Source organism: Camelus dromedarius, chromosome 17 (genome assembly GCF_036321535.1).
Source record: "Camelus dromedarius isolate mCamDro1 chromosome 17, mCamDro1.pat, whole genome shotgun sequence".
Taxonomy (NCBI): domain Eukaryota; kingdom Metazoa; phylum Chordata; class Mammalia; order Artiodactyla; family Camelidae; genus Camelus; species Camelus dromedarius.
Genome location: NC_087452.1, coordinates 15,311,464 through 15,338,032, shown reverse-complemented (window position 1 = coordinate 15,338,032; position 26,569 = coordinate 15,311,464). Strand labels below are relative to the sequence as shown.

General features: G+C 40.7%; 1 protein-coding gene across 1 annotated transcript in view; it reads left to right on the top strand.

The window, feature by feature from the left end:
• The window catches only part of GXYLT2 (glucoside xylosyltransferase 2), a 72,028-nt gene extending 58,269 nt beyond the window's left edge, over nucleotides 1-13,759 (top strand). The window contains exons 6-7 of the mRNA XM_031470737.2: nucleotides 4,318-4,490; nucleotides 9,441-13,759. Coding sequence (XP_031326597.2) covers nucleotides 4,318-4,490; nucleotides 9,441-9,623 — 356 coding nt within the window. The 3' untranslated portion in view covers nucleotides 9,624-13,759. The remainder of the gene's footprint in view (nucleotides 1-4,317; nucleotides 4,491-9,440) is intronic.
• Nucleotides 13,760-26,569: the final 12,810 nt, after the last annotated feature.

Here is a 26,569-nt window from a genome sequence, read left to right as displayed (position 1 = left end):
AAAGGAGAGAAGGAGAGATTGGCCCCAGCCCAGGAGGTAAACATGCTTATTTGTTATGATTCTGTGTGTTGCCATGGGTGAAGCAGTGCACACAAACCTGGGCACATACCTACGTTGTTTTCATTTTTATAGCCTCCCCTAGCCAATAACAGGGCTTTTAAAATGTGTTTAAAAGTCATTAGCTAAAAAATGTTGTAGAACTCTTGCTATAATTAGATCGTAAATGCTTGCAGGTATGTAATTGCTGTGCTGGGTAATAGACTGACTCAGGAAAAGGCAGCTGAGGCCCAGGGTGGCCCTGCAGGTAGCTCATCCCATGGGACATTTCCTTGCAGGTGAGCCAAGGTAGCTTCTTCAAGAGATGGAAGACTGAACTCATCTTTACAGGTGAATCTGAGTCAAGAACAGAGTGCTGTAGAAAGGGTAAATTTGGCAAGGGTGAAAAGAGAACCCTAGGCAGAAAAATGTGCTTGGATGAACGCACTTAGGTTGCAGGGAGTAAAACTCCACTCACACCAGTTACATCAGGGGCCAGGTACCAGTTGCATGAACACGTGGATCAGATCATGCCAGGCCTCATGAGAAGTAGCTCTGAGCAGCTGCTAAGGGCCAAAGCTGAACTTTTTCATCCCTCAGAGGCCTCATGGTGTCTGTCGCATTTTTTCTCTCCACGCCCATTCGATTCCATACCATCTCTTAGATGGTATTCTCTACTTGCATGTGGCCCAGCCTCGAGTCAACACAACCTCACAAGCCCGTACCAATGATGATGGGTTTTCTGTATTTCCTAATTCAAATTCTTGAAGGGAAAAAGAGACAGAGGGAGATTGGCCTGGCCTGGCCTGGCCTGTGAATGTATTCCCAGCCCTGCTGTGTAGCGGTTCTCTTTGCATAGGGAGAGGAGCAAGATCAAGTGGCATTTTCCTCTCTCAAACATGACCACCTAAGTCTGTCCCTTGTTCTGAAGCAATTTCTAGAAAAGTAGGCTGCGGGCAGGGAAGGAAATGAAACCTGCCAAGTACAGACGACAGGGCAGGGCGTCCAGCCGGAGTGGAAGCAGTGGAGTCCTGTCCCCGAAGAGGAAGAAGTGCTGAAACGCCCATGAAATGTCTGTAGATTGTCCGTGAGTTGAATGTGTTACTAGGAAGTCAGGAGAGTCTGCTGGGGCCACATCATCACATGGAACAAGCCTCTGCAGTGGCCCTGTCAGGCTGTGTTCCTGAGTGTGCAACCACGCTGTGTACTCACCCCACCAAAAGCACCCAGCAACTGGCAGTTATGAGTGTGTTTTGGAGTGGACAGGCCCAGTTATTTAGCTTTATGACTGTCCTGGAAAATTGTAACAAGTCATTGTTTGAGGAGGCTGGGAAGCTCACGAGCTCTGATACTAAGCCCAGAAATGAAGATCATGGGGTCTTTGTGAGAAGGAGTTGTGTCTACCTTTTGTCTTTCATTAAGTGCTTCCCATGTGCAGCTTAGTTAAGCTTTAACTGGAGTTGGTCTTCAGGTATGTTGGCTGGTTGGATGGATGGGATTCAGAGAGTGGAGGGAAAGAGGGAAAGAGATAAAAGAGAAAGATCCTAGCAAGGAAAGTGAGAGGAAAGGAGGGTGGGGAGAAGGGAGAGGGAGAAAGCAGGAGAAAGATGCAGATGGTAGAGGAAGGTGCACACTTTTGTCCTCTTGTTCATTCTGCAGATGTCTTTTGAGCACCTGCTAGGTGCCAGCTGCAGGGCTAGGCATTGGGGATATGGCAGCAGACAGGGGACAGAGTTCCTACTTTCATGAAACCCCCCTTTTATTGGAAGAGGTAAACTTCCAAAGAATAGCAACTAGTTGTTCAAAATCGCAAATTGTGGAAAAGTGCTGTGAAAGAAACAAATGAGGGGTTAGAGAGAGTCTGTCAAAACTAAGGAGAGAATCGCTTCTTTAGATTGTGTGATCAGAGACGTTTTCTTGAGGAATGAGTTGCCCTTTCCTGGAACAAGATACATTCTGGAAGAAGGAAGAAGAGGAGGCGGGGAAAGCTGAGTTCCAGAATGAGACATGAAAAAAAGCAAAAGGGAACAAACAAAATGCTATGAATAGGGCAAACAGCCTCCATTCTGTTGATACAGTATAGTAAGTAGCAAATCTATTTTACCTTGAAGTTAAAATGATCAGGCATAAGCTAGTCCATAATCTTAAAGTCCCCAAGAATATGAAGTGATCAGAAATGGAAGCAGCAATCAGTTCACACAGTACTTTGCAAGTAGTTAGGAGGCTCTGGAAATAAATGTAGACTCCTGAAGGGATCACTAAGGGATTTCAGTCTCATAAATAATCAGTTAATGAGCTTTTTTTTGTATGCAGAATGAAGAGAAAAATTGGAAAGACCCAGGGTTGGAAGAGAGGTTGGCTTGGAAAAAAAAAATTTTTTTTTAAATAAATTGCAGCGGTTTGAGGCTTTGGAGATTTGGAATTTAAAAACCATTCACTGTATTATTTCTTCAGCAGTGGAAAAAAATAACTGGCACATTTCACCATGCTGTCATTTTTAAACATTACATTTTGACAGCTGTCATCATCTTCCTTAAACTAGATCCATTTCGGAATAATTATTGATCATGTACCACATAAACACCATTAACCCCCTCTACGTGTTCATCAGCTGATCTACAGAGGTTTTCCATCCTCAGCCCACTCCAGGATGCTGGTGTAGCCCCTCTCCTCCTCCTTCCCCTGTTAACCACATGGAGATTTCAAAATGTAACCCAGGCAAGGTGTATCTGTGCAGAAAAAGGCACCTCTGTTATTTTGACCTGTGCACTCTTGATTTCCCTTCCTTTTAGTAACAGCACCCAGGTTTCTCAGGGGAATTGCTCTTGCCCCATTTCATGCAATCTCAGAGTCCCGCCCACCCCTGACTCGCACTGAACCAGTCAGACTATCTCCTGGGAACCTGTGTCTGGGAGTCCAAGAGCAGGAAGTAGCCACAGCTGGTTCGTCCTGGCGGCAGTGCCGGGAAGCTGACATGAATTCATCCCCATACGCAGCTCCCAGGCGCTGCCCTTGTTCCGCCCACCAATTCAGCTTTCCCTCTGATTTTATGAACTACCTCCTCTTTCCAAAGGAAAAAAAAATTTTTTTTTCTCACTAGCTAGAATCACAGTTAGTTACTTGCAACCTAATATATATTCAGATTTCTTGAATATTTTAGGTCAAAGCAGTCTTTTTATGTGACAGCTTTCCTACCATTATCTTACCCTTTGAAGAAATCGAGTTTGCCCCAGAAAAATTAAATAACTGATCTTTTCTAAAACACACTCTAATTTCCAAACTCCTCACCTTGATCAGACCATTTTCTCCTCCTCAAATGCTCGTCCAGGCTTCTATTTCTAACTGTCAATCAAATCCTATCCTCACTATGTAAGTCTAAGTTTAAATAAAGCTTAACTGAAATGCCGTCCTTTCTGTGAACTCTGACGAAACGTGTTCATTTTGATGACGCTAGACTATCTCCCTTACGAGAGTATAAATTTCCTGAGGGAAAAGCAGTGCCTTATCACTCAGTGGCACCAGTGCCTGGCACTGTGATGAACAAATATTTACTTCAACTATATTCCCAATGTAGTTTGTGTTTCTTCCTCTGGAAAATTCTGCAGGGAAGGTTAGCATGTGAACTGAATTCTGTCCGGAACCCAGTTTCACATGTGACATTTAATAGCTGGGGTTCTTAGCAGGTTTTGAGGAGATCTACAAACCCCTAAACTTGTAAGCAAATATTCTTTCTTCATACATTTTTCCAAAGACAGAATCTAAAGCTTTCATTAGATTCCCAGAGAGATCTGTGACTCATAAAAAGTTAAGAATGACTGGCCACCTGTATGTCTAGTGGCAATTTGGAGTAAAACATTTACCACCGAAGTACTATGTGTCAGAAACTATGCTAGGCTCGTTCAATTTAAGTTATCTTGTTTCACCCTTCTAGCAGCCTAATGCAACAGTTCTCGTTGTAGCAATAACAATGATAAGAGTAATCATGACGGCTTAGATTTACTGTGTGCCTTCTATGTGCCAAGCACTGTTCCAAGTTCTTATACATGTATATGAACTCAGTTAATACTTCCCACAATCCTGCTGGACAAGTGATATTTACAATTCTTCCCCCTTTTACAGATGATGAAACTGAGGCCCAGAAAACAATTGTGTCATTTGCTTGCGTTCCTGCAGCTAGTGGCAGAGTTGTGTATTCAGACACAACAGGTTGACTCCTCGCCAGGTGTGCAGAGGAGAGCTGGCACTGACTGTGCACACATGTCTTTATCTTGTCACCACCAGAGTGTCTCTACGTGTTCCCCTGCCAGTGGAACTACCGTCCTGATCACTGCATGTACGGAAGCAACTGCAAAGAGGCAGAGCGGGAAGGTGTGTCTGTCCTGCACGGGAACCGTGGCGTCTACCATGACGAGAAGCAGCCGACGTTCAAAGCTCTCTATGAAGCCATCCGGGATGTAAGTGTGTGCTCGCCACCATTCAGCCAGCGAAAGGCAGTGCCGGTGATTTGGTCACGGGTCCTTTTCAAGGTCAAATAATTCCCCAGAAGCACTGAGTTACACCACTTCTCCCCAGCCTCAGTCACTCTCAGTCACTCCATCCACTTGCCACCTGATACTCTACTCTCTCCACTCTTTACTTCATAGTTCCAAGTAAGTCACTCATTTTTTCCCCCTTAAATAAATTCACAGAGGGAGGCAATTTCCTGTCAGAGAGAGAAACCCTGTGCCATTTGCCATAGCAAAGGGTCGTGGATTAAGGTATAGATAGTACAATGAAAATAAAATTGTATTATTCAGCACGAACTAGGTGTGTTGCCTCGTTGACAGCTCCACCCTGTTAAACAAGCAGGTGTCAAGGTGGTCAGTTAGGACAGGGGCCAAACCAAAATAGCAATCATGTCTTTGTTTTATGGGTATATAGTTGATTTTTAATATTTTGTTAGTTTTAAGTATACAGCAAAGTGATTCAGTTAGGTATAGGTATAGATGTTCTTTTTCAGATTCTTTTTCATTATAGGTTATTATAAGATATTGAGATATTGAATGTAGTTCCCTGTGCTATACAGTAGGTCCCTGTTTATCTTATTTTATGTATAATAGTATATTTATATCTGTTAATCCCGAACTCCTAATTTATCCCTCTCCCCTCCTTTTCCTCTTTGGTAATCATAGTTTGTTTTCTATGTCGATCAAGTCTTTATTTATATACTGTGACAGTGCAAGCAAGAGGCAAAAAGAGGCCCCAGCTCCCAGTGGTCTATTGTTTGTGCACCAAAGTGTGCTGGGCGAGGGTCAGGTCCATACAGCACAGAGGCAGGAATATCTCCTAAACAAGAGGCTCCTGCATCTTTATGGACCCATGAACCGCGGGAAGAGAGAGGGGAGGAGAGGAAAGGCACACCCCCCCACCCTACCCCCAGTACCTCGAAAAGGAGTCCTGTGAATGGAGGTGCCTGGGGCAGGGATGCAGATGTGCATATGAGCCAGGCTGGCCTGGGACGGGGGCCTGAGTCCTTGACTGCAGCTGTCGGGAAAACTAAGCTCACTGCCCGTGCACCAAGTCCAAGGTTTGGGAAGGGCAGTTTCCATGAGATCTGCCAGGCAGCCTTTTAATTGCCTCTAGTTGAGTGTGAAGATGACACTAGGATTTTGTCCTGGAGCTGAGGCTCCCTCTTACTACCCTGTAGAAATTGAGTTGCAATGTTAAGGAGGAGTTGAAGACGAAAGTGAACTGTCCTCTTGCAGTAAATGGGAAGGTCGAAAGGACCTTGCTTTGCAGTTCACCACCTAAAATCCTGTCCAGGACTGCCTGCTCTTGCTTCCGTCCCACACTTCAGGAAATGCTGCTTTCCACATTGCCTTTTACCTTGACATTGCTGAGGGGAAGCCAGCAACAGCTGCTTTCAGAGATTTCCTTTTTGAAATGATATTTCCAAAACAGCAGAGGTCAGCCAACTTAAGCCAAGTCTGGGTTGCTGCCTGTTTTTGTAAGATGTGTGGGGTAAGGATGGTTTCTTAAATAGTTGGGGGGAAAAAATGAAAAGAAGAGTATTCTATGACATGAGGAAATTTTATGAAATTCAGATCTCACCATTCATAAACACAGTCTTATCGGGACCTGAGGACAGCCTTTCATGTATGTACTGTCTGTGGCCACTTTTATGCTACAGCAGCAGAGGTGTGGCTGTGACAGACTGTATGTATGGCCCACAAAATCTAGAATATTCACTATCTAGCCCTTTACAGAAAAAGTTTGCCTAACCCTGACATAGAGCATGTAAATTGTTATTAGAGAGTTTTTTCTTGAGGATCTGGGAAACTTCATGATTCATGAATGAGTTTTGACAGGAGTGAGGTGGGGGTGAATCCTGCAATATAGTAATACATTCTTGCACATATGAAAATATGCATTTTGCTAAGGAGAATCCCAGAGAATTCCAATTCTGGAATTCCCAGAATTGTCTCCTGTGTAGGGAAAGAGATTTGCAAGCTTTTAAACTAACATCTCTTTCTTCCCCTGCGTTTCCCTGCTGCTGGTTCTCAAAGGCCAAGTGATTTAATTACAAAGAAAACCTGTTCTGTACTTAGTGATATCATCACATTTAGATATTCCAACACCGACTCTAGGGGTAAACCCACTCAGGAGTACAAATGGAAGTTCAGTAAGATTGCAGCAGACTGTGTACATCAGAGCCACGCTTGGATTCTTCTGTGATCTGCCCCCCTGTTCTGGGATTGAGCAACTGCAGTTCTTGAGTCACAGTTCATCCTGTTTGCTTTCTGGGTAGATCAGAAAGAAGGCCGAATAACTGTTTCATAAATGATCCTGCCCAATACACTCAATGATTTTCCCCAGTTGGGCCTAAAAAGACCATTTTTAATTTTCATTCAGGCACTTCTATCAGGACTATCACTAACCCCACCCTGAAACGTGAGTAAATACAGTCAGACTCCATCATCAGAGGTGTATTTCCCACTCTCCACTGTGCACCCTAGCGTAGCAGGGTCAAGGCTTGGCTTTGGGCATCGACTGACCTGGGTTCGAGTCCCAATTTTGTCACTTTCTGGCAATTAGTCATTAACTCTGTGTTCTTGCCTTACTGGGCCTCAGTTTCCTCACCTGTGAAATGGTCATAATATTATCTACCACATAGAAAGTATTGTGAGAATTCAGCAAAATGATGGGTTTTGAACTTGTAGTTCAGCACCTGACATAGAGTTGTGCTCAGTAATTAGTAGAAGTTGTTGTGATGATAACAGTGTCACACTTACCTCTTTCCCTACCTTGTGCACATTTTCTCTCCTGCTCTCTCTCTTCCTCTCTGTAAATAGTTTCTCTGTCTCACTGCATTTCTCTTTGTCCCTGTGTGTCTCTCTGAAAGTGTCTTCCCTCTCCCTCCCTCTTCCTTTTTCCCTCCCCTTCTCCATCTCTTCCCTCTCCTCCCCTCCTGTCTTCTCTCTCTCTCATGTGCTCGCACACTTCAGCCCTGTGTGTAGTTTGTGTGAAGGGGAAGTGTGATCCCCCTCGTCCTGACCCAAGGCAAATCACCTCCCAGGCAGACATTCTTTCTATCATTCTTTCAGCAATCATCTATGAAGAGCCTATTTTATGCAGGAACAATTCGAGTTTCTGGGAACTCAGAAGTCAACAAAGCTGAAGCCCAGCCCTCGTGAAGTGTATATTCTGGGTGAAGGCAGCCTGACAGTACTCACAGAATCCGAGGGATGATCCAAGTCCTATTAGACAGTGAAAGGTTAGAGGGGAAACAGAGCAGGGTGATGGGGCTAGAGTCCTGGGTGGAGAGGAGTGTTCCCGAGCTCAGGTCCTCAGGGAGGCCTCTGTGAGCCTGAGCCTTGATCCACTGAGGCAGCCCTGGGAAATCTGAGGGGGAGCAGGGGGATCCTGCTACGCAGAAGACAGAACCCAGGAAAGGTCCCTGAGGCAGGAATAAGTTTGTGTGCCCGCAGGACAGAGAAGAGACCACGGTGACCAGAATGACCAGAGAAAGGGAGAGAGGAGGAGATGAGGTGGAGAGTTCAAGGTCACATGAGCTTTTGGGGTGAGAGAGGCTTGCAATCTTATTCTGATTGCAGTGGGAAGCCCCTGCAGGGAAATTATGTGCTCTGATTTATCCTTTAAAAAGATCACCTCGGTAACTCAGGGAAAGGGGTGCAAGAGTGAAAACCCGAAGGCTGTTTATGAGACTTACTGCAGCCATCCAGGTGAGAGATGGGATGGGCATGCGCTCGTGTGGTATCAGGAGGATGCGAGGAAGTAGCTGTGTTGCGGATACGTCGTAGAGATGGAGTCTACAGCACTTGCTGATGGACTGGGTGAAGAATGTGGGGGAAACAGGATTCCAGGATGGCTCCAATGTTTTCACCTGCTCTGCTCCTGTCACTGAGGATACAGTGGTGAAAAGGATTTTGTCAATGGTCTAAACTGTGCTATGAAAGGAAAAATGTCCCCAACGTGGTCTCGGACAGAACCTTTTTACATTACCTAGCATATAATCTCCTTCTGGGAAGAAATTCACATTTCTGGTAAACATGCTTAAGCAATATTTCTGGTGAACTTTAAAGGGGTTAGGACTTGTAGGAAAATAAGCACACACCCACTCCGCTGTCAGGCAATAGTACACTGACTTTTCATCATTCTTATTTTCCTTTTTTTTCCCTCTAGTCTTTGTTTGAAATGTCCTTGCCAACAATGAATCCTTGATTTGAACCTACTGGAGGCCTTTCCCTTTCGACAAAATTGTGATAAAACTTTGACTCGTGCTCATAACTAGGTGGTCTGAAAGATGTATTTTGGAAAATACAGACACATCCCATAGGAAAACAATATATTTTTTTTAAGCCCAATATTAAGTGGGAAAAAAACAGCAACCAATATTCGGTACCTGAATTATTAAAATAAAGTTCACTGATGATACATTTTACTGGTAGTTGTTAAACTCTGGGCTTCATGGGATTACCATAGTTGCTTCGTTAAGACTGCTACAAAGGCAAAAAATAAGAATTCAGTGTTTCATTCTGTTAGATTTCAAGTGTCTGCTCAGCAAGAGCATACTATATGTAGAATATCCTATCCTGGGAGATATACCTCACTCTTAGATTTTAGGAGCTTTTAACCCAAATAAAAAAAAAATTTTTTTAAGAAGGGAAGAAACTGGGGCCAAGAGAGGGTAAGTGATTGCCTGGAATTGCACAGGATGGAATCAGGATTTGAACCTGGGTCCTCGGAAGTCATTTCCATGTATCTAGGAATGTACCAATCTGCCTGTGGGCTTCCAGTCATTGCCTGTGTCATTTCTCAGTAAAAGTGATTTGCATTTTAAATGGCCTTTCAGTAACTAAAGTAAACTTTTTCTTTCTTTCTTTCTTTTTTTAATCATCTTTCAGTTTCCCTTTGAAGACAATCTCTTTCAATCCATGTATTACCCTCTTCAGCTGAAGTTTTTAGAAACTGTGCACACTCTATGTGGACGAATCCCACAAGTTTTTCTGAAGCAAATTGAGAAAACAATGAAAAGGGCTTATGAGAAACATGTCATCATCCGTGTCGGCCCCAACCAGATGCACTGAGGGTTTCACATTGTTGCCAATCAATTAGGCTTCTCATGAACGAGGAGACACCCGTCTGCAAGCCGCCTGGGTCTCTTTTATGTGAATATTTAGTGGTGCTCTAAGACAATTGAGTTTAAAAAGCCTTGTTAAATGTTGCTAAATTAATTGCCCCTCAAAGGAAATATGCTTTAATTTTTCCTAAAATGCTATTTGTCTCTCTGTTGTTGCTTTTTTTTTTTTTTTTAAGTGGTGTTATTGCTCATTGAACATTGTTGCAGCAGTGAGCTGGCTGTGGAAAGTTCTGTGAGCCTTCCAATTCCTAAGTGTCTGAGACAATGTCAGTGGCATCCAAAGTGACAGCTTTTATCCACTTTTTCTGAGACTCTTTCAATGCAGTTGTTTCCCCCATCCCTTGTTATCAAAGTAATACGTGCTTCTGGTAAATCAAACAAATTTTTAAAATGTATAGAGAATATATAGGCAAGTGGACCAAAGTCAGAATGAGACTAGCCATAATCCTATCAACCAGGGGAAAAGATTTTGATTTTAGAGTAGTCCTAAGTCTTTTTCCCTACTTCTGTATTTATTTGCTGGTTGTCTTTTCCATCGTAACACATGTCTAAAACCAGTAGTCTAAATAAAAGTTGGCCCTTATGCTGAGATTTTTATGTAGGAGACTAAAAATTTAGGCAAAATGATTATGTTTATGGTGCTCTGCTTAAAAATCCACCTGGGAGAAGCATTCAGATTTTAGCTAATTGGGCAGGTGGTAAAGGATGAAGCGTAACTGGGGTTTTTTTTAAGAAAAATTATTTAGATTTTCCAAATCATAAGAAATGTCTACGCAGCCACAGCTTCTGAAAGGAAATTCAGTAATTGAGTTAAACCTAAGAGGTTTACTTAGCAAAGAGATGTGATTTTGTGTTTACCCACAGACAAAAGCAGTTTATCTCTTACGTTAGTAGATGTGGCCTTCTCTCTTTAAACTTGTGGGCAGTAGGTGGAAATTAAAGGCCAACTTGGAAGATAATGGGTACAAATAAATAGTTCAGCTGATTCCATTGGCAAAAAAATGCAACTTCCTACCAGCCTTAGAAAGTTCTCGCAAACGTTCATTTTTCTTTTCTAGGGTTATCCGACTATTAGCCAAGGAACCGGGCAGGTCTTCTCACCTGGCTACAGTAGAGGAAGTTCTATATTCTTTCCCCAAAGGGATCTAACTTAATCCCTAGTTACTCAAGTAGCTGGTATTAGCATGAGGGAGTTTTGCATGATGCTTTATTTATCTCAAAATAACTTGTGCATAAATGATCTCTTTGATGTCTGCAACAGCCTAATGAACTTAGTGGGAGCCTGTGTCATCTCCACTGGGCAAATCACGCAATTGTAACACAAAGAAACAAACACGTTCAATGTAATTCCTGTTCTCTGAGACATACAGATGTGTATAAAATGCAACGTATTTTACAGAGAAATTTTTGGAAACAAATATATTAAATACTTTTCAACATATATAGACAGCGATCTGAAAATATAAAATGAAAGTTTTTTATTTTGGTAATGCAAACGTAGTATCCTACATACCGGAATCCAGTAGGATATTAGAGGTTCAGAAGAAAAAGTCTTACCCTGAAAAAAAAAATACATGAAAATCTCAGCATTACCAAAAAATATATGTATGTCAATCAATCTTAGTGTGCAGCATCTTTATGGCAGTAACAAATTTAAATCTAAAATGGTTGAGTAATAACCCATACTTTTCCTTTGATAAGTTGGGTGGCCTGTGGTTTGTTATTTTTGTTTTAAGGGAAATTACCATGATGATGTGAAACTCTTATCTTTGCTGGTATAGTTTATGTTTCCTCATTTCGCCACCCAAGATGACATTGTCTGATATTTTATATCTGAATATAAAGTGAGGACATTTCTGGACTGTCTCTTGGATGGGGAAGATGTGCCCTGTATACCCACAAATGGGGTTTTGGTGAAGGAGCCAAGCTGTGAAGACGACTCCCTGACTTCCATTCCAGTTTTCTTTCTGCTTGTTCAGCACAGTCAATAAACGCCACAAACGTCACTCAGGTTTGTTAGTGGCTCACAGATCTAAAGAAGTTCCTTTCATCCTTTGACAAGTCCCACCAAAAAAAAAAAAAAATCTGCTTGTGAAGACTTGGAGTACAGCAGTGTCTTTTGTGACAGCCAGGTTTACCCACAACCCTCAATTATTGGTTCCAGGCTGAATGTGCAAAAGAGGATTTCCATTAACGGTTAATGACAAAACTCTAGAACATTCTAGAACGATGCATTATAAGATTGTGAAAACTTAGAATTTGGTGCGATCTTCTGCCTTGGAGTTCCTCTGCTGTATCTTGAAGTGTTAGTTTGGTGGAAAATTCAGAACAAAATTGATCTTCCAGTTCCCACTGCCTGAAAGTGCTAATTATTTTCTATGGTTAGGCTGTTACCATGAGGCAGTATTTTCTCTGCTTTTGATAATTTCCAGAAAACTATTACATTAGCACCTTTGAAATATGATAACCACATATTGTAATTCAGTGGACTCCTAAAACATTGCGGTGTGTGGTCTGAAGTTTGCCAAAGGTTATGTTGCCCCATACGGCACGTTGAATTTGTATGGGACAAGCGTGAGACTGGGTCGCTTCTGTCTTCCTGTCTGGTCCTGTCCTCTCCCTTTTCCTTTAAACTTCTGTTTAATGCATGGCTATGGAGTTCCATTGCAGAATGAAAGAACACTTTCTAAGAGCAAAATGTGATCATGTTTTTGTGTATGTGGATATTGAGACTTCCAATGGCAGGGGCAGTCACTAGGTATGCTGCCTATGTTTTTCTTGCTGGTTTTTTTCCCCCAATATAAATCTCCAAAATTGTGACCTACATTGGAAATTTCAGTCTTTGAAAATTTTAACTGGCTAGAAACTCTGTTTAAGTTTTCCTTCCACTTCCAAAATAACTATTTATTTGAAACGTCTTTTACATACTCAGTGCTTCCATTGCAAATTGTTGTGACTTTTACTGAATTTATTATTGAAATGATATTTATACGGATTCATAGAGGTTTGTATTTATTTCATTGCAATTACGGTGTTTATAAAACGAGCAAACCATATAAAACCTTTTTCACAGTCACAAAATAGTGATCCAGTAATGGAATAATCACTTCAACCCACCCTGAAGACAGCACAACATTCATACAAATTTAGGGTTGTATATAAATATTGCCTGGTACTTACACAGAAAAAAATTGCCTAAGTTGGATAAGTCAAAATGAGCATGATTTCACGACTGAATTCAGAAATATGTTGTGTTCAGAAGTATGTTTAATGCCACATGAGTACAGATCATTATATTCTCATTTATTAGTATGGTAAGCAAGCTTTCTTATGTTTTTCTGTTTCTCTCCTACTTCTTCATCTTCCTTTTGTTCATTTTTGCCTTTCCCTTCCCGTCTTTGATGTTAGCTTCTGAGTAGTAACAAGAGGCTTGGCGTTAGTGGCAGAGCCATGGCACTTGGGTTCCCTGTGCAGGCAGAACTAAGTTCTAATCCTTAGATCAAATCTTTATGATGAGAATTTTCCAAAAGTTAAAAAAAAATTCACACAGTACTTGTATACACACACACGCACGGGCGCACACCTTTTAAACAAAGACCCAGCGTTTCTTGTGCTCTGTGAATTGAAAAATCGTAGATAGTGACACCTTAGGTGAAATCACTTCACAGTTGCAGTGCTAGTCTTTAAAGCTGATGAGATTTCTCCGGCAAACAGAGATTTTCACAGGTCGAAACTGGAAATACTCTCTTGAGTCTTCAGGATGAAGCACTTGTGTTTGTATCACCATATGCATGACCTTGTAAGAATCAGGTGCAATTTCTGCTTCATTGGTTTTACATGTTTGTGTTGTCACTAAAAAGTGTCCCCATTGTTGATAGCTCCCAAGGAGAACCTGAGTGCATTTTTTTTTATGTTGGAAAACTAATTTTTTAGTGATTTTTTTTCTTTGGGATGAAATGAGCATAAGAAGGAACTCTCCAAAGAAAAGGAATTATTATAGCAAATTAAAAAGAACATAAGTATTATGACTTAACTACTATATTGTCTTTTTAAATGCCATTTCCTGTTTTACTTTTTTTTAATTAAAAGCCTTTTTACAAAGTTCTGTCTTTTGGTGTTATTTTGGAAGTGTGTTTCTTTTGTTTTATAAGATTTCAAGGTTAAGATTTTATCATCTTAAATAGTAATATTTAGGTCATTCCAACTATTAAAGAAATGCTTGGTTTAACGAGTAGCTTAGCCTATTTTTAAAAATCATTAAAAATCTTTGTTTATAAAAATACCGCACTATAAATTATGTTATTTGGTCTTAAAGATGTTTGGTGTTTGAGATGCAAAGAAGAAAATTTAGAAAATGTGAAATTAGTTCTTGTGTTCCTACATTTTATTTAGCATAACTAAACCTGACTTGTTAGCTAGTAACATGTCAAAAATAGCATACTAAGAGTTTTGAGTTGATATAAAGTTGATTTGAGTTTTGAGTTGATTTTCCTCCAATCCCTAAGACTCTTTTTAAAGCCAGCACAAGGTATTCAGTTCATCTACGGAGTTCTGTCTTTATGTTTTAAAACATTTTAAAATGCTAAGGTATTTGTGTATGGTTTTCTGGAATAACTGGGAACCCACATCAAATGATTATGTGAAATATAAGATTCAGGTACTATTTAAACAGCATTGCGTTTAAGTCCTAGTCCTGCCGGTTTCTGACTGTGTGTGACCCAGACAAGCTTTTTGATAGTCTTCACGCTTCAGACTTTTCACTGACTAGAACATGGCCAACGATTCCTCACAGACTCTTGTGAGGAATAAAGACAAAACCATGAAATTTCAAAGTTCTTAGAATTCCTTGTTTGTGGCCCCCTTACCTCCGCTAATAAATAAATGGCTAATGGCTTTTTTTTTTTTTTTTGCTAATGGTTTTTTAAAGCGTTATCAGATTGAAAAAGTGGTATTTTATTTATTACTCTGCCATTGTGTCAGATGTTTACTTACCAGAGGGTCACATGCTAAAGTCTGCCTTCTTTGTTTTTTTAGAGGGACAAAGGTGGAAGAGTTTGAGAGTCTCTCGTTTCAGTTTTACCATTCTGAAAGCAATCCTGTTTCTGTCTGGTTCCTATATGTCCTTTAGGTCTTCTGTTGCTCAGAAGTAGCCCTCCTGTCCTTCATCATGATCTCATAACGTTCCCCTTCCTTCTCCTCCTTCATTGTCCCATAAGTCAGTAAATGTCACCAACATCCTACCCCTGTCTTACCCTAGAAGCCTGGTCATTACTGGTCTCCTCCCCCTCTCTGTTTTCACATCCCCTTCATCACTAAATCGTTACATCCCCACTGAGACACCCCACTCCTGGTACCAGTTTCTCTAAATCTTTTCAACTGCAAGTGACAGCACAAACAACTCAAACTCATATGGAAAACAGAGAGTATTGCTTTTCCCTCCAGAATGTTCACTGAGTCAACTTCCTCTGTATCTTCACTGTTGTCTCCACTCCACCCATTACTCTCTGGGTTCCTGTCCTGTCCTGCCTGGATTGTTCTAATGTCTTTCTAATTTCTCTGCACTCAGTCCCCCCAGACCATAACCCACCCTCATGCTGTGCAAAGCTCCTCAGTGTTTCCTCTTTGCTCCTGGAATAGCATCCAAGCTCCTTTCCAAAGTTCTCAGAAGGTGCCTGTGTGATCTACCCCCTACCTAGCTCTCTGGCTTCTTTTGAGTTCTTCCTCCCTCGCTAATGTCGCTTATGCTGGCTTGTTTTCTGTTCCTTTAAGAAGCCAGGATTTTTCTCATCCAGGGGCTTTGCACATGCTTGGAATCATCTACCCTACAAATTCACCTGGCAAATTCTACCTTTCAGGTATCGATTCAATTCAGGTATCGATTCAAGTATCATTTCCTTGTGGAAGCCTCCTTGGATCCCCCACGCAAAAGCAGTTCTCTCTCTTACATTCCCTCACGTAATCCTACACTTCTTCTTTGCAGTATGTGTTGTAACAGCAACAATACTTATTTGGGTAAAACTGTTGGTTTTTTGACTGCCTTCCCACTTAGATACAAAGTTCTTCGAGGGTTTAGTCCTTGCTCATCTCGCTCCCTGCTCTCTGTGCACCTCACTCAATGATTAATATATTTCTGCTGCTCAAAAAATATCTGCTGAGAGTAAATGAAGTGATTCTGCTGCACCATGAATTGGGTCCAGTTCCTATCAGTGAAGCTTTGTAACACACTTTTGAGTAATGTTTTCAAAAACTACTTCTGCAAATAAATGTTCAGAGTGCTGGGTTGTAATAACTTATTCTCTAACGTCTCATTCACTGAAAGTATATTGATCTATTGAATTTCTTGGAGATTTATTTACTTGTCCATAAAATGACTTGGTTGGGTCAGATGATGTTTAAGTTCTTTTCTACTTGGATGCTCTGTGTTTCCATAACCTCTTTTTAATGTCTCTGTTGTGGGATATTGGTGGGATTTTGGCTGCCTGGAAATAACCCCAATCCTGATACCAATTTCTGTATTAGTTGAAACTCTTTCAATTGCAAGTGACAAGAAACACAACTCAAACTAATACAGGGGGAGAGAGGGAGAGAGAATGTATTGGCTCATGTAAATGAAAAATCTAGAAATAGCTCTGGACTCAAAGGCTTAAACAGTGCCAAGGGAAATGTGTCAATCTAACAATGCTTTTTTTTAATTAATATTTTATTGAAAACCACACATCCTTCTAGGATTCCAGCCATAGAATTTTCATGTCATTTCAATGGAATCATTCCATCTTTGGAAAAAATACATTGTCTTTGTGTCCAGCTGAAAAATGGTACTGTCAGCTTGGGTCAAAACATCAAGAAAATTGTTCTTTTGGTGTGTATTTTAAAGTAACTATAATATATCTTCTCCCCTCATTGAGAACTACCATTAATGAAATAAAGCCTTCTACCAGGAATGATTCACAATCTAATAAGAATGGATGGTTTGGGGTGTTTTTTGGCAGGGAGGGAGCGGGTATGATGCATTCTCACAAACTGTTGGACAAGAGGAATTTATCACCATTCCTCCACTCCAGTGTCCCCATAGACTTGTGCAGGTGATAAGCAAAATCATGAGTGTAAATGTATCTTCTTAGGCTATGACTATAAAGAGACCCCTGGGAATGCCTGTGCCTGTCACTTTACTGAGCATTTAGGTCTTATCAAAATAATAGCACTTCCTTTTTTACGATTGCTACTTTGGGTCTAGTGACAGAGTGAGTCTAAATATCATACTAGGAAATTGAGTTCTCTTACATCTAAATTATTGATATTAGAAATGATGGCAAGCACACAGAGTTGAAGGCAAAATGAAAGGGCTGATACCAGCTTTGGTATATTAAATGTTTAGAACTTGATAGTTATTTCTAATGGTTCCCCTGATTGTCTGCTACTATTCACATTTGCATGGTGGTTTAGGAGAAAGCTGACATAAAATTAAGAGGTCCTGTTCAAATGAGAGGAAGGTGGATAAGGTCAAGAACTGATTAAGAAAATAACTGGTGTACTACATGTTGAGATTTAAGCTTCTTAAGGTTACCATCTATTTAGATGCCACGGTATCTGGCATGCAAAGGATGACCATCAGAGCATGCCCTGCCTTATTTCTTTAACACACATTATTTCCACAAATGCCAGCTCAAAATCTATTTTCCAGCCCCTGTATCTCTGTCTGAAGAGTCTTTTTCCACTGCTGCCTGCTCTGCTTGCCTATGGGCAGGCTGGAGTGTTGGAAAATTAAAATGTCTGGGAGTAGCCCTCAATCACTGACTGACAAATATTGGTGGGTAAATACCCCAGCTCCCTCTCCTCTCAACTCTTTGTTGTCTATTCTAGAATTCCATCCCAGGATTCTACCATGGGAGCAGACTCAAACTGCCCACACTAGTAAATTCCTTGATATTATGTTCTTTATTGGCTTCCTTCCTTCTCTATCTCACTTATGCACCCTTCTACCAGCATTTCCTTGGATTTGGGCCCCAAATAAACCACTTGTACTCAAATCTATGTTTCATCATCTGCAACTGATAATTTTCTGACATCAGTAAAAAAACTGAATTTAAATAATACTTAATGGTTTTAGTTATTATGAGAATTCTTCCTCCTCCTCTCCTTCTCCTCTTCTTTTCCTTCTCCTCTTCCTCCTCCCCCCTCCTCCCCCTCCTCTCCTTCCTCTCCTTCTCCTCCTTCTTCTCCTTCTCCTCCTTCTTCTCTTTCTCCTTCTTTTTCTTCTTCTTTTCCTTCTCCTCCGTCTCCTCTTTCTTTTCCATCTTCATTTCCTTTTTGGAAAATTTGACTTAACTCCCAGCAAAAAATATTTGGAAATTTGCATTCTCATACATCCTCCTATTTACACTTCTCCCATCACTAGATTTTTATTAACTATTATTATCTGATGTATTCAAAGTTTATAACATTTACACTCCAGTCTGTAGCATGGCTACTATTTTAATTCTATTATGAATGACACCATAGTTGAGTGATCTAGTTTTTAGATCTCCAAAGATCCCCAAAAGCTCTTATCCTTTATTTTCCTTTTTAAGGTATGCCTTTTAAATGCATTTTATTTTAGACCAGGATTTTTTTTTTGTTTTTGCATTTATGACTTGTGTTTAACTTGTCACTAATATTGTTATACAACTTTGTTAAGGTATAATTGAAAATACCATAAACTAATCACTTTTAAATTTTCAATTTATTTTTATGGAAGTATAGTTGGTTTAAAATGTATTAATTTCTGATGTACAACATAGTGATTCATTTATACGTATATATATTCCTTTTTTTATTAGTAGACTTTATTTTTTTAGAGCAATTTCAGGTTCATAGCAGAATTGAGCAGAAATACAGAAATAAACTACTCATATTTAAAAGTACAATTTGATTGGTTGCAACTTATGTATGCTCCCTTGAAACTATTTCCACAATCACCGTAACAAATATTTCCACCACCCGTAATAGTCTCTTCATGCCCCTTTCAGTCCATCCCTTCTCTTACCCCTGTCCCCAGTTAACCATTAATCCACTTCCTTTTACTATGCATGAGTTTTACTACACATGAGCACATTCTAGGATTTATATAAATGGAATCATACATTATGTACTCTATTTTACTTGGCTGTATCACTCAGCATAATTGAGATTCATCCAGATTGTTGCATGTATCAATAATTCATTCTTTCTTATTGTTGAGTAATATTTCCTTCTTTGGATTAACCTTAGCTGGTTTATTCATCTTCCTGTTGATGGATTTGCTTGTCTCCAGTTTTTGGCCATTAAAAATAAAGCTATTATGGACGTTCATGAACACATCTTGGACATATTTTTCCATTTCTTTGGGTAAGATCTAGGACTGGAATGACTGGGCTCTATGGTAAATGTATGTTTAACTTTTCAAGAAATTGCTAAACTGTTTTCCTAGTTGGTTGTACCACTTACATTCCCACTAGCAGTTCATGTTGCTCTATATCCTTGCCAAGATTATACGAACAGTCTTTTTAGTTTTAGCCAATCTAGCGAGTATGAAATGGTATCTCATTGTGGTTTTCAGCTGCCTTTTCCTAGTGACTAATGATGTTGAACATCCTCTCATTTGCTCATTTGACATTCATATGTTTTCACTGGTGAAATATCTATTCAGACCTTTTGCCCATTTTATTAAAAATTGGATTGTTCATAGCTTATTCTTAAATTTTAGGAGTCATTACATATTCTGGATATAAATCCTTTGATGTACATGTTGCTAATATTTTTCATTAGTCTGCCTCTTGCCTTCTCTTTTTCTCAATTTGTCTTTCCAAGATCAAAAGATTTTATGATGGTAAGGTTCAATTTCTCAACTTTTTTGGGGTTTGTTTTATGCTTTGTGTTTTAAGAAATGATTGGCTGTCTCAAGTTGCAAAGATTTTTTTCCAGAAATTTTATAGTTTTAGGTTTTATACTGTTATAGACTGAATATTTGTGTCCCACCAGAATTCATATGTTGAAATCCTAAACCCCTATGATTGCACTTGGAGGTGGGGCCTTTGGGAGGTTATTAGGTCATGAGGGTAGATTAATGCCTTTATAAGAAGAAACACGAGAGACATTATTTTTCAGCCATGTGAGGACACACAATCCATTTTGAGTTAATTTTTATGTTCGGCAAGAGATAAGGGTTGACATTCATTGATTTCTGTATGTTTATCAGTTGATTCAACAGTTGACCCAACTGACTTGTGTCTAGCTGAATATTAATGTGTGGATCAATACTGAATAAGGGCAATTAAAGGCAATAGGCCTTTGTATCCATTCATTCACTCATTGATTCACTTAATATCTACCAACTAACTATTAAGTGCTAAAGTCCCTAGTAGGCTTTGAGATGCATGATGAATAAGATACAATGCCAACCTTCAAATAGGTATACTTTAATTCAGGAGATAAATATAAAAATAATTATAGTGTGGTATGAGAAAGGTATACTAGAGCTGTGTTTCATACTACAATTTAAAAAGTCACAGCCAGCTTTTGAGGGGAGGGTAGAGCTCAATGGTAGAGTGCGTGCCTACCATGCACAAAGCCCTGGGTTCAATCCCCAGTACCTCCATTAAAAAAGTAAATAAATAAGTAAACCTATTCACCTCCCTCTGCAAAAACAACAACGACAAAACAAACAATAACCTAAGAAAAAATGTTCCAAGTAACATCTTGGAAATGAAAATCAAAACAATACAGAGATATTATTTTTTTTTTCTCATCAGATTGACAAAAATTACTGAGTCCACAAGAGTGTGTGCATGCACATAATTTTGGAAGGTGACAGTGCTGTTTGAGGAAGTCGATTGCCAGGGTCGATGAAAAATGTGCCCATCCAAGAACTGCTCTCCTGGAAAAATGGTCACATAGTCACAGAGACACTTGCAGTAGGAGCACAGGTAATAATAATAGCGTAAAGGGGGTGGGGGTATAGCTCAGTTGGTAGAGCGCATGCTGAGCATGCATGAAGTACTTGGTTCAATTCCCAGTACCTCCATTTGAAAAAAAAAAAAAAAGAAACCAAAATGAATAAAAACAGCATAAAAACATAATCAAAGATTTGCCAGGCACTACTCTGGATCTCTTTTAATCCTCAGTCTTTTATGAAGTGAATACTGTCTCTAGTTTATAAAAGAGGACACTGAGATTTGACTTATGCGAGGCTTGTTTTTAACAGAGAAAAAAAATGGATAGCCCTCTATGTCATTCACAGGCGACTGGTTAAATAATAATATTCCATCCATACTTCAAAGTACTAAGCAAACTAATAATTTAATTAGTATCTCTAAAAATAAAACAGAAAGATCCCAAGACATATTGTTAAGTAGAAAACCAAAAATCAAATTGCAGAAGAATATGTTCCCCTTTGAGAGAAAGAGAGAAATTTAAGCCCAAAATGACTGATTTCAATATATGTTTATGCAACAAATAGGCACTTATCGAGCCCCCCAACAGTATACAGACACTGCACAAGGCTTCAAGGCACTTGGGAAAAACTAGTGAACAAAACGATTTTCTGTCCTTGGGTGTTTATGTTCTAGTAATGCAGACATAGGCAATAAACATATTTTTAAAAGGAAATGACAATATGTTACGAGATGAACAGGGCCATGAGCAAAAGAAACAAACAGAGCAGGGTATGGGGTTGGGGGTGGGTCAGGGGTGCAGGAGAAGGTGAGGGTGCCAAGTCACTAAGTGTGGCCTGAGTAGGAGACTTCATTGAGAGGCTGGGACTCAAGCAGATGAAGAGGTCCTGTGGATATCCTGGGGAAAAGGGATCCAGGCAGAAGGAGGAGCTAGGGCATCTTCTAGGTGGGGCGCATACTCACAGCTTAAGGATCCACCCTGGAGGCCAATGAGCAGCTTGAAGAAGGGTTGCAGAGAGGGGCGGTGGTAGGAGATGAAGTTGGGGGAGGGGAGTGGCACACTGTGTCTGTAGGACCAAAGTATGGCCACGGTAAGGACTGTGGCTTTTATTCTGAGCGAAATGAGGAGTAACTGCAGGGTTGGAGCAGAGGCACGGCATGATCTGATCTCCTTATTAACAATCCGTGTTGAAAATCAATTATGGGAAGGCAAGGATAGAAGGCAGAACAGTTGGAGGCTGCTGTGGTAATACAGGTGAGACACGTAAACCCCTAACAAACATCTGGAAAGACTCCACAAACTCATAAAGCTCCAGCTAGCAGTGGTGGGTATCGGGTTGGGGGACAGCATCTCAAGAGGCTTTTGTTTGCTCTGTATTCTTTGAATTGCTTTATAAAACATTTTTTATCAGTTATTTGGAAAATTTAAAATTATTATTATTGTTATTATAAATACTAATCATTTTTACCCTTCCTTCTGGAATAATTCAGTCTCAAACCAGTTAAGTGTGGCCAAGAAAAGTAGGAATCTGCAAGGGAGGGTGGAGAAGGTGGCCTGGTGCTGAGTGTCAGAGCCCAAGAGAGATGTGAAGGGCAGCTGTTAAAAAGGGACTGGCAGTGGTGACAGGTCGCATGTGCACCCAGGAGGTTGATAGAATAAATGTATATATTGAGGAGAATGGCAGCCAGATTGTTTAATGTTGGAGAGTTTTATATATATATGGAAAGGGAGAAAGCTGGAATGAATCCTCTAGTGTTGGACTGGAACTGGAAGCTGTGAACTCAGAGTTTATATGTATATAAAAAAAAATCTATATATATTTATATAGACAGATACAGAAATAAATATATGCATGGATATATCTGTCTGCCAATAGGGCCTGGGAGCAATGCTACCCCAATGGCGATGAACACCCTAGCAGCCTCACCTACATTCCTGTATAGCATTCCTCACCTAAAAGGACGTCTTGAAGAAATGGCTAATTCCAGGCTGGGAAAGGAAGATACAAGATGAGCCTGGAATAACCTTTTAGTACCAGAAAATAAAGAAGTGCTCCATGTGTGATGTGGACATGTCAAAAGGATGCAGAAGTCAGCTTGAAGAAGGTCTCACTGGCCAAATTTAGGAAAATTGAGGTATCAAAACAAGCAATGATCTCAATGAATCCTAACCCATTGAATAAAATAGGAATCAGTGAGTCTAAATTATTTATAAATAAAAAATGAATAAATGAGAGAAGATGACACTTCCCTTATGGTAGGATGTAAAAGGTATGATGGCGTTAGAAGACACCTTTGGCAACCATCATAGTAATAATTAATTCAACCAAGCAACATCAATGGATGTGAAAACTCCAAGAGTGAAAATTTAATGAGAAATGGGATATTTACAAAGTTTCAAAGTCCCTTCCCACAAAACACTTTTAATTACTATAGTGGGCTGGATGGTAGCTCTCGGAATGGTATGTCCACATCCTAATCCCTGGAACCAATGACTGTTGCCTTCTCCGGAAAAAGAGTGTTTGTAGATGTGATTTATGTTAAGAATCTTGAGCCGAGGAGATCAGCCTGGATCATCCAGATGGGCTATTAATCCAGCATCTAATGTCCTTTTAAGGGTAAGATCAAGGGAAATTTGACAGACAAGGCTGTGTGACGGCAGGGGCAGAGACTGGTGTGATGCACGCATAAGTCAAGGAATGCAGAAGCTGGGAGAAGTAAAGAACGCACTCTCCCCTAGAGCCCCCAGGGAGGGTGTGGCCCTCCTGACATCTTCGTGTCCAACCCTGGCCTCCAGGACTGCCAGAGAACAGATCTCTCTGTTGTTTTAAGCTGCCCATTTTATGTAACTTGTTAAAGCAGCCACAGGAAACCAATACAATTACAAAGGGGAAAAGCGTGATCTGAAGAGAAATCTGGCAGGCACTGCCTTTGTTACATGTTCAAAGTGAACATCACTGGTAATGGGACAAGGTAAAGAAAGTCAAGGGAAGACAGGAATCCTCTCAGCCTGGAGGAGACCAAAGCAATGTAACTACTGAATGCAACCTGCGACCCAGGACTGGATCCTTCTCGTAGAAAGGATATTATTGAGTCAATTGGTACAACTTAAATAGGTCTGAGGATCAGACAGAGGTAACATATCAATGCTAATTTCCTTATCTTGCTAGAATTGTGGTCAAGTAGCAGAGCATCCCCAGATTTGCATACTAAAAGAGCATGAAATTTTGGGGATTTCACGATATGTATTCAATAACTTGAACTCTCAAATGGCTCAGAAAAAAAATGTTCTTTGTGCTGTACTTGCAACTTTTGGGGGGAAGTTTGAAATTATTTCCAAAAAAAAAAAAAGTAAACCAAATCACAAATATTATTTTGATTTTATTCTTGACCTAAGTAACAACAATAGTTAATTTTGGTCGAGTCAGATGACTTGCTTAATTCTCATGCAAACCTAGGAGTCAAGTACCACTATTAATTCCAATCTGCAGATGAGGAAACTAGGGCATTTTGATGTTAATCATTCACCAGAGTTCACACAGCTAGGGCATGATAAGCCAGGGATTAAATCCAGATCTGTTTGATTTTAGACTTTTTTCTCTTAAGCAGTACTATTCAATTTTGCCATATTCAGTTATTAAATATTGTGGGTGTACATGTATGTGTCCATATATGTGTATATATATGTATTTGTCAGGATTTGGCAGAGAAACAGAATAGAGAGAGAGAGAGAGTATGTGTGTGCCTGTGTGCATAGGTATGCATTTATTATAAAGAATTGGCTTATAATAATCAGTGATTATGGAGGCTGGCAAGCCCCAAGATCTGCAGGGTCAGTCTGCAAGCTGGAGGCCCGGGGGAATCAATAGTTTAATTTCAGTCCGAGTCTAAAGCCCCAGGAGAGCTAATGCTGTAGTTCTAGTCTGAAGGCCAGTAGCCTGGAGACCCAGGAAGAGCCAAAGTTTCCATTTGAGTCCGAAGGCAGGCAAAAAAGCCAATGTCCCAGTTTGAAAGCCATCAGGTGGGAAGAATTCTCTCACAGTCAGGGAGAGGGGATGTCAGACTTTTGTTCTATTCAGGCCTTCAACTGATTGGATGAGGCTCACCCATGTTAAGGAGAGCACTTTGCTTTACTTACTTTACTGATTTAAAAGTTACTCATTTGAATGTACTGATTTAAATGTAGCTCAAAGAACACCAAGAATAATGTTTGACTGTGACTGAATATCTGGGCACTCTATGGCCCAGTCAAGTTGACACATATAATTAACCATAATGGTTTATATTTGCGTCTTTGTCTATGAGTCTGTGTATAGAGAGAGACCAGGCTAAAAATGGATATCTGATAGCGAAGAATTAAGTGCTACCCAGTCTTGCCTGAGGGAGAGCGAGAAATGGTGTTTCTTGCACACTCTGGAAGAGTGGAGGAGTGTACTCCTCACAAGGAGTGTGTGTGTCTGTTTGTGTGTGTGTGTCTGTGTGTGGATGGATTTGGGATGGTGTTTGCAAACAACACCCACAGTCTGGATGAACTGTCTCTCAGATTAGTCATTTGGTTGAACTCCATATGGCACCATCTGGCCTCCTGTGTGAGTTGGTTTGGGCCAGTCAGGCCTTGTTGTACTCATCTTTTGGGGGTCCCTGGTCACTGCTCCTCCTCCTTCTCTGGAAACTCTCCAGTGCCTGGCCTCTCTGTCCCCACATCCACGGCCAGAGTACTCAAGTTCACCCTGGGAGACTCTGTGTTCCAGGCCACAGTTGAGTGGACACTTGGTCCAAGTTGGGTCAGATAGTCTGGTTGTGACTGAGAGATGCTGATCAGCTGTCTTAGCAAGTCATTGGAAACAACATCTACCTGTGAGCAGTAAACAGTGATTCAGAGAGAGAGAGAGAGAAATGTGCCCGGCTGAAGAGAAGGACTATTGGGTTCACGAGAGTCCTGGATCTCATGGAGCACCCTACTCTCCTCATAAATTCCCATTTTCTTTCACACGGTTTGAAGTGAGCCCCCTGACTGCAGTAAAACTTAATGAAGGCCTCCACCTAGGCAGAACTGACTACTCTTTGCAGCCTCCTCTCCAACTCTGCTCTTCGACCCCGCATCGCCGCCAGCAGCAGCCACACCGCAGTGGCACCACAGAAAACAACCCCGGGTCTTTTGGAGCAGACCTTTGGTTGCCCTTATTTCCAGTAAAAAACTATTAGCTTTTGGAAACCTCTGGAAAAAAAAAAATTTACACAGTTGATATGTGAAGCTACCCTTTCATTTGTTTAGAAAATTGTATTCACCTTAATTTGTCCACTTTCCTACCTCAGCTTCCTCCTGGTACCTGTTGCGATTACAGATAAGGACTCAAAAGCATGAATTAAAGACCATGAATCTCAAAAGAGCCTCCAAGTCTTTCTGTAGGTGTTTTAACTCAGCCTATTCCATGTTCTTCAGCCCTTGTAGACGGTGTGTGGGTCTTCCTAGACCTTTCCTCAATCCTTCTTCCTGCCCCTTCCCACAGACTCATCTCAGAGTGATGGCCCAGCTCTGGTCATTCTCCCTGGGGTTACAAGAAGATCCTTGCATATTTCTTCTGACATAGTCCCAGCTCATTTCTCTTTCCCCCTTTCTTTCTGTCTGCATTGTCTACTTCCTACTCTCCGTCTTCAAGCTTTTCCCCTCCTGCCCACCCTGAGAGCAATGGGCTGGTCTTCTTGCAAGTCCACATTTGTTTAAGGTCCATGTCCTCCATTACACCATGACTCTGTGGGGGAAAGAGATCCCAGACTTGTCTTGTCCCCACACCAAGAAGGCCCTCATGGACTGTTTGCCTGGTAAATACCATTTCCTCTGCCTGGAAGCCTCTTCTCTTTCGGTGCAAATCTTTTCCAGTCTTTAAGTGAGTTCCTTCCAAAAAGCAACTTCCATCCTAGCCTAGAAGAGATTTCACTGGCCTCTGACCACCCGCTTTGCATACTTGCCTTCTACTTTGCATTG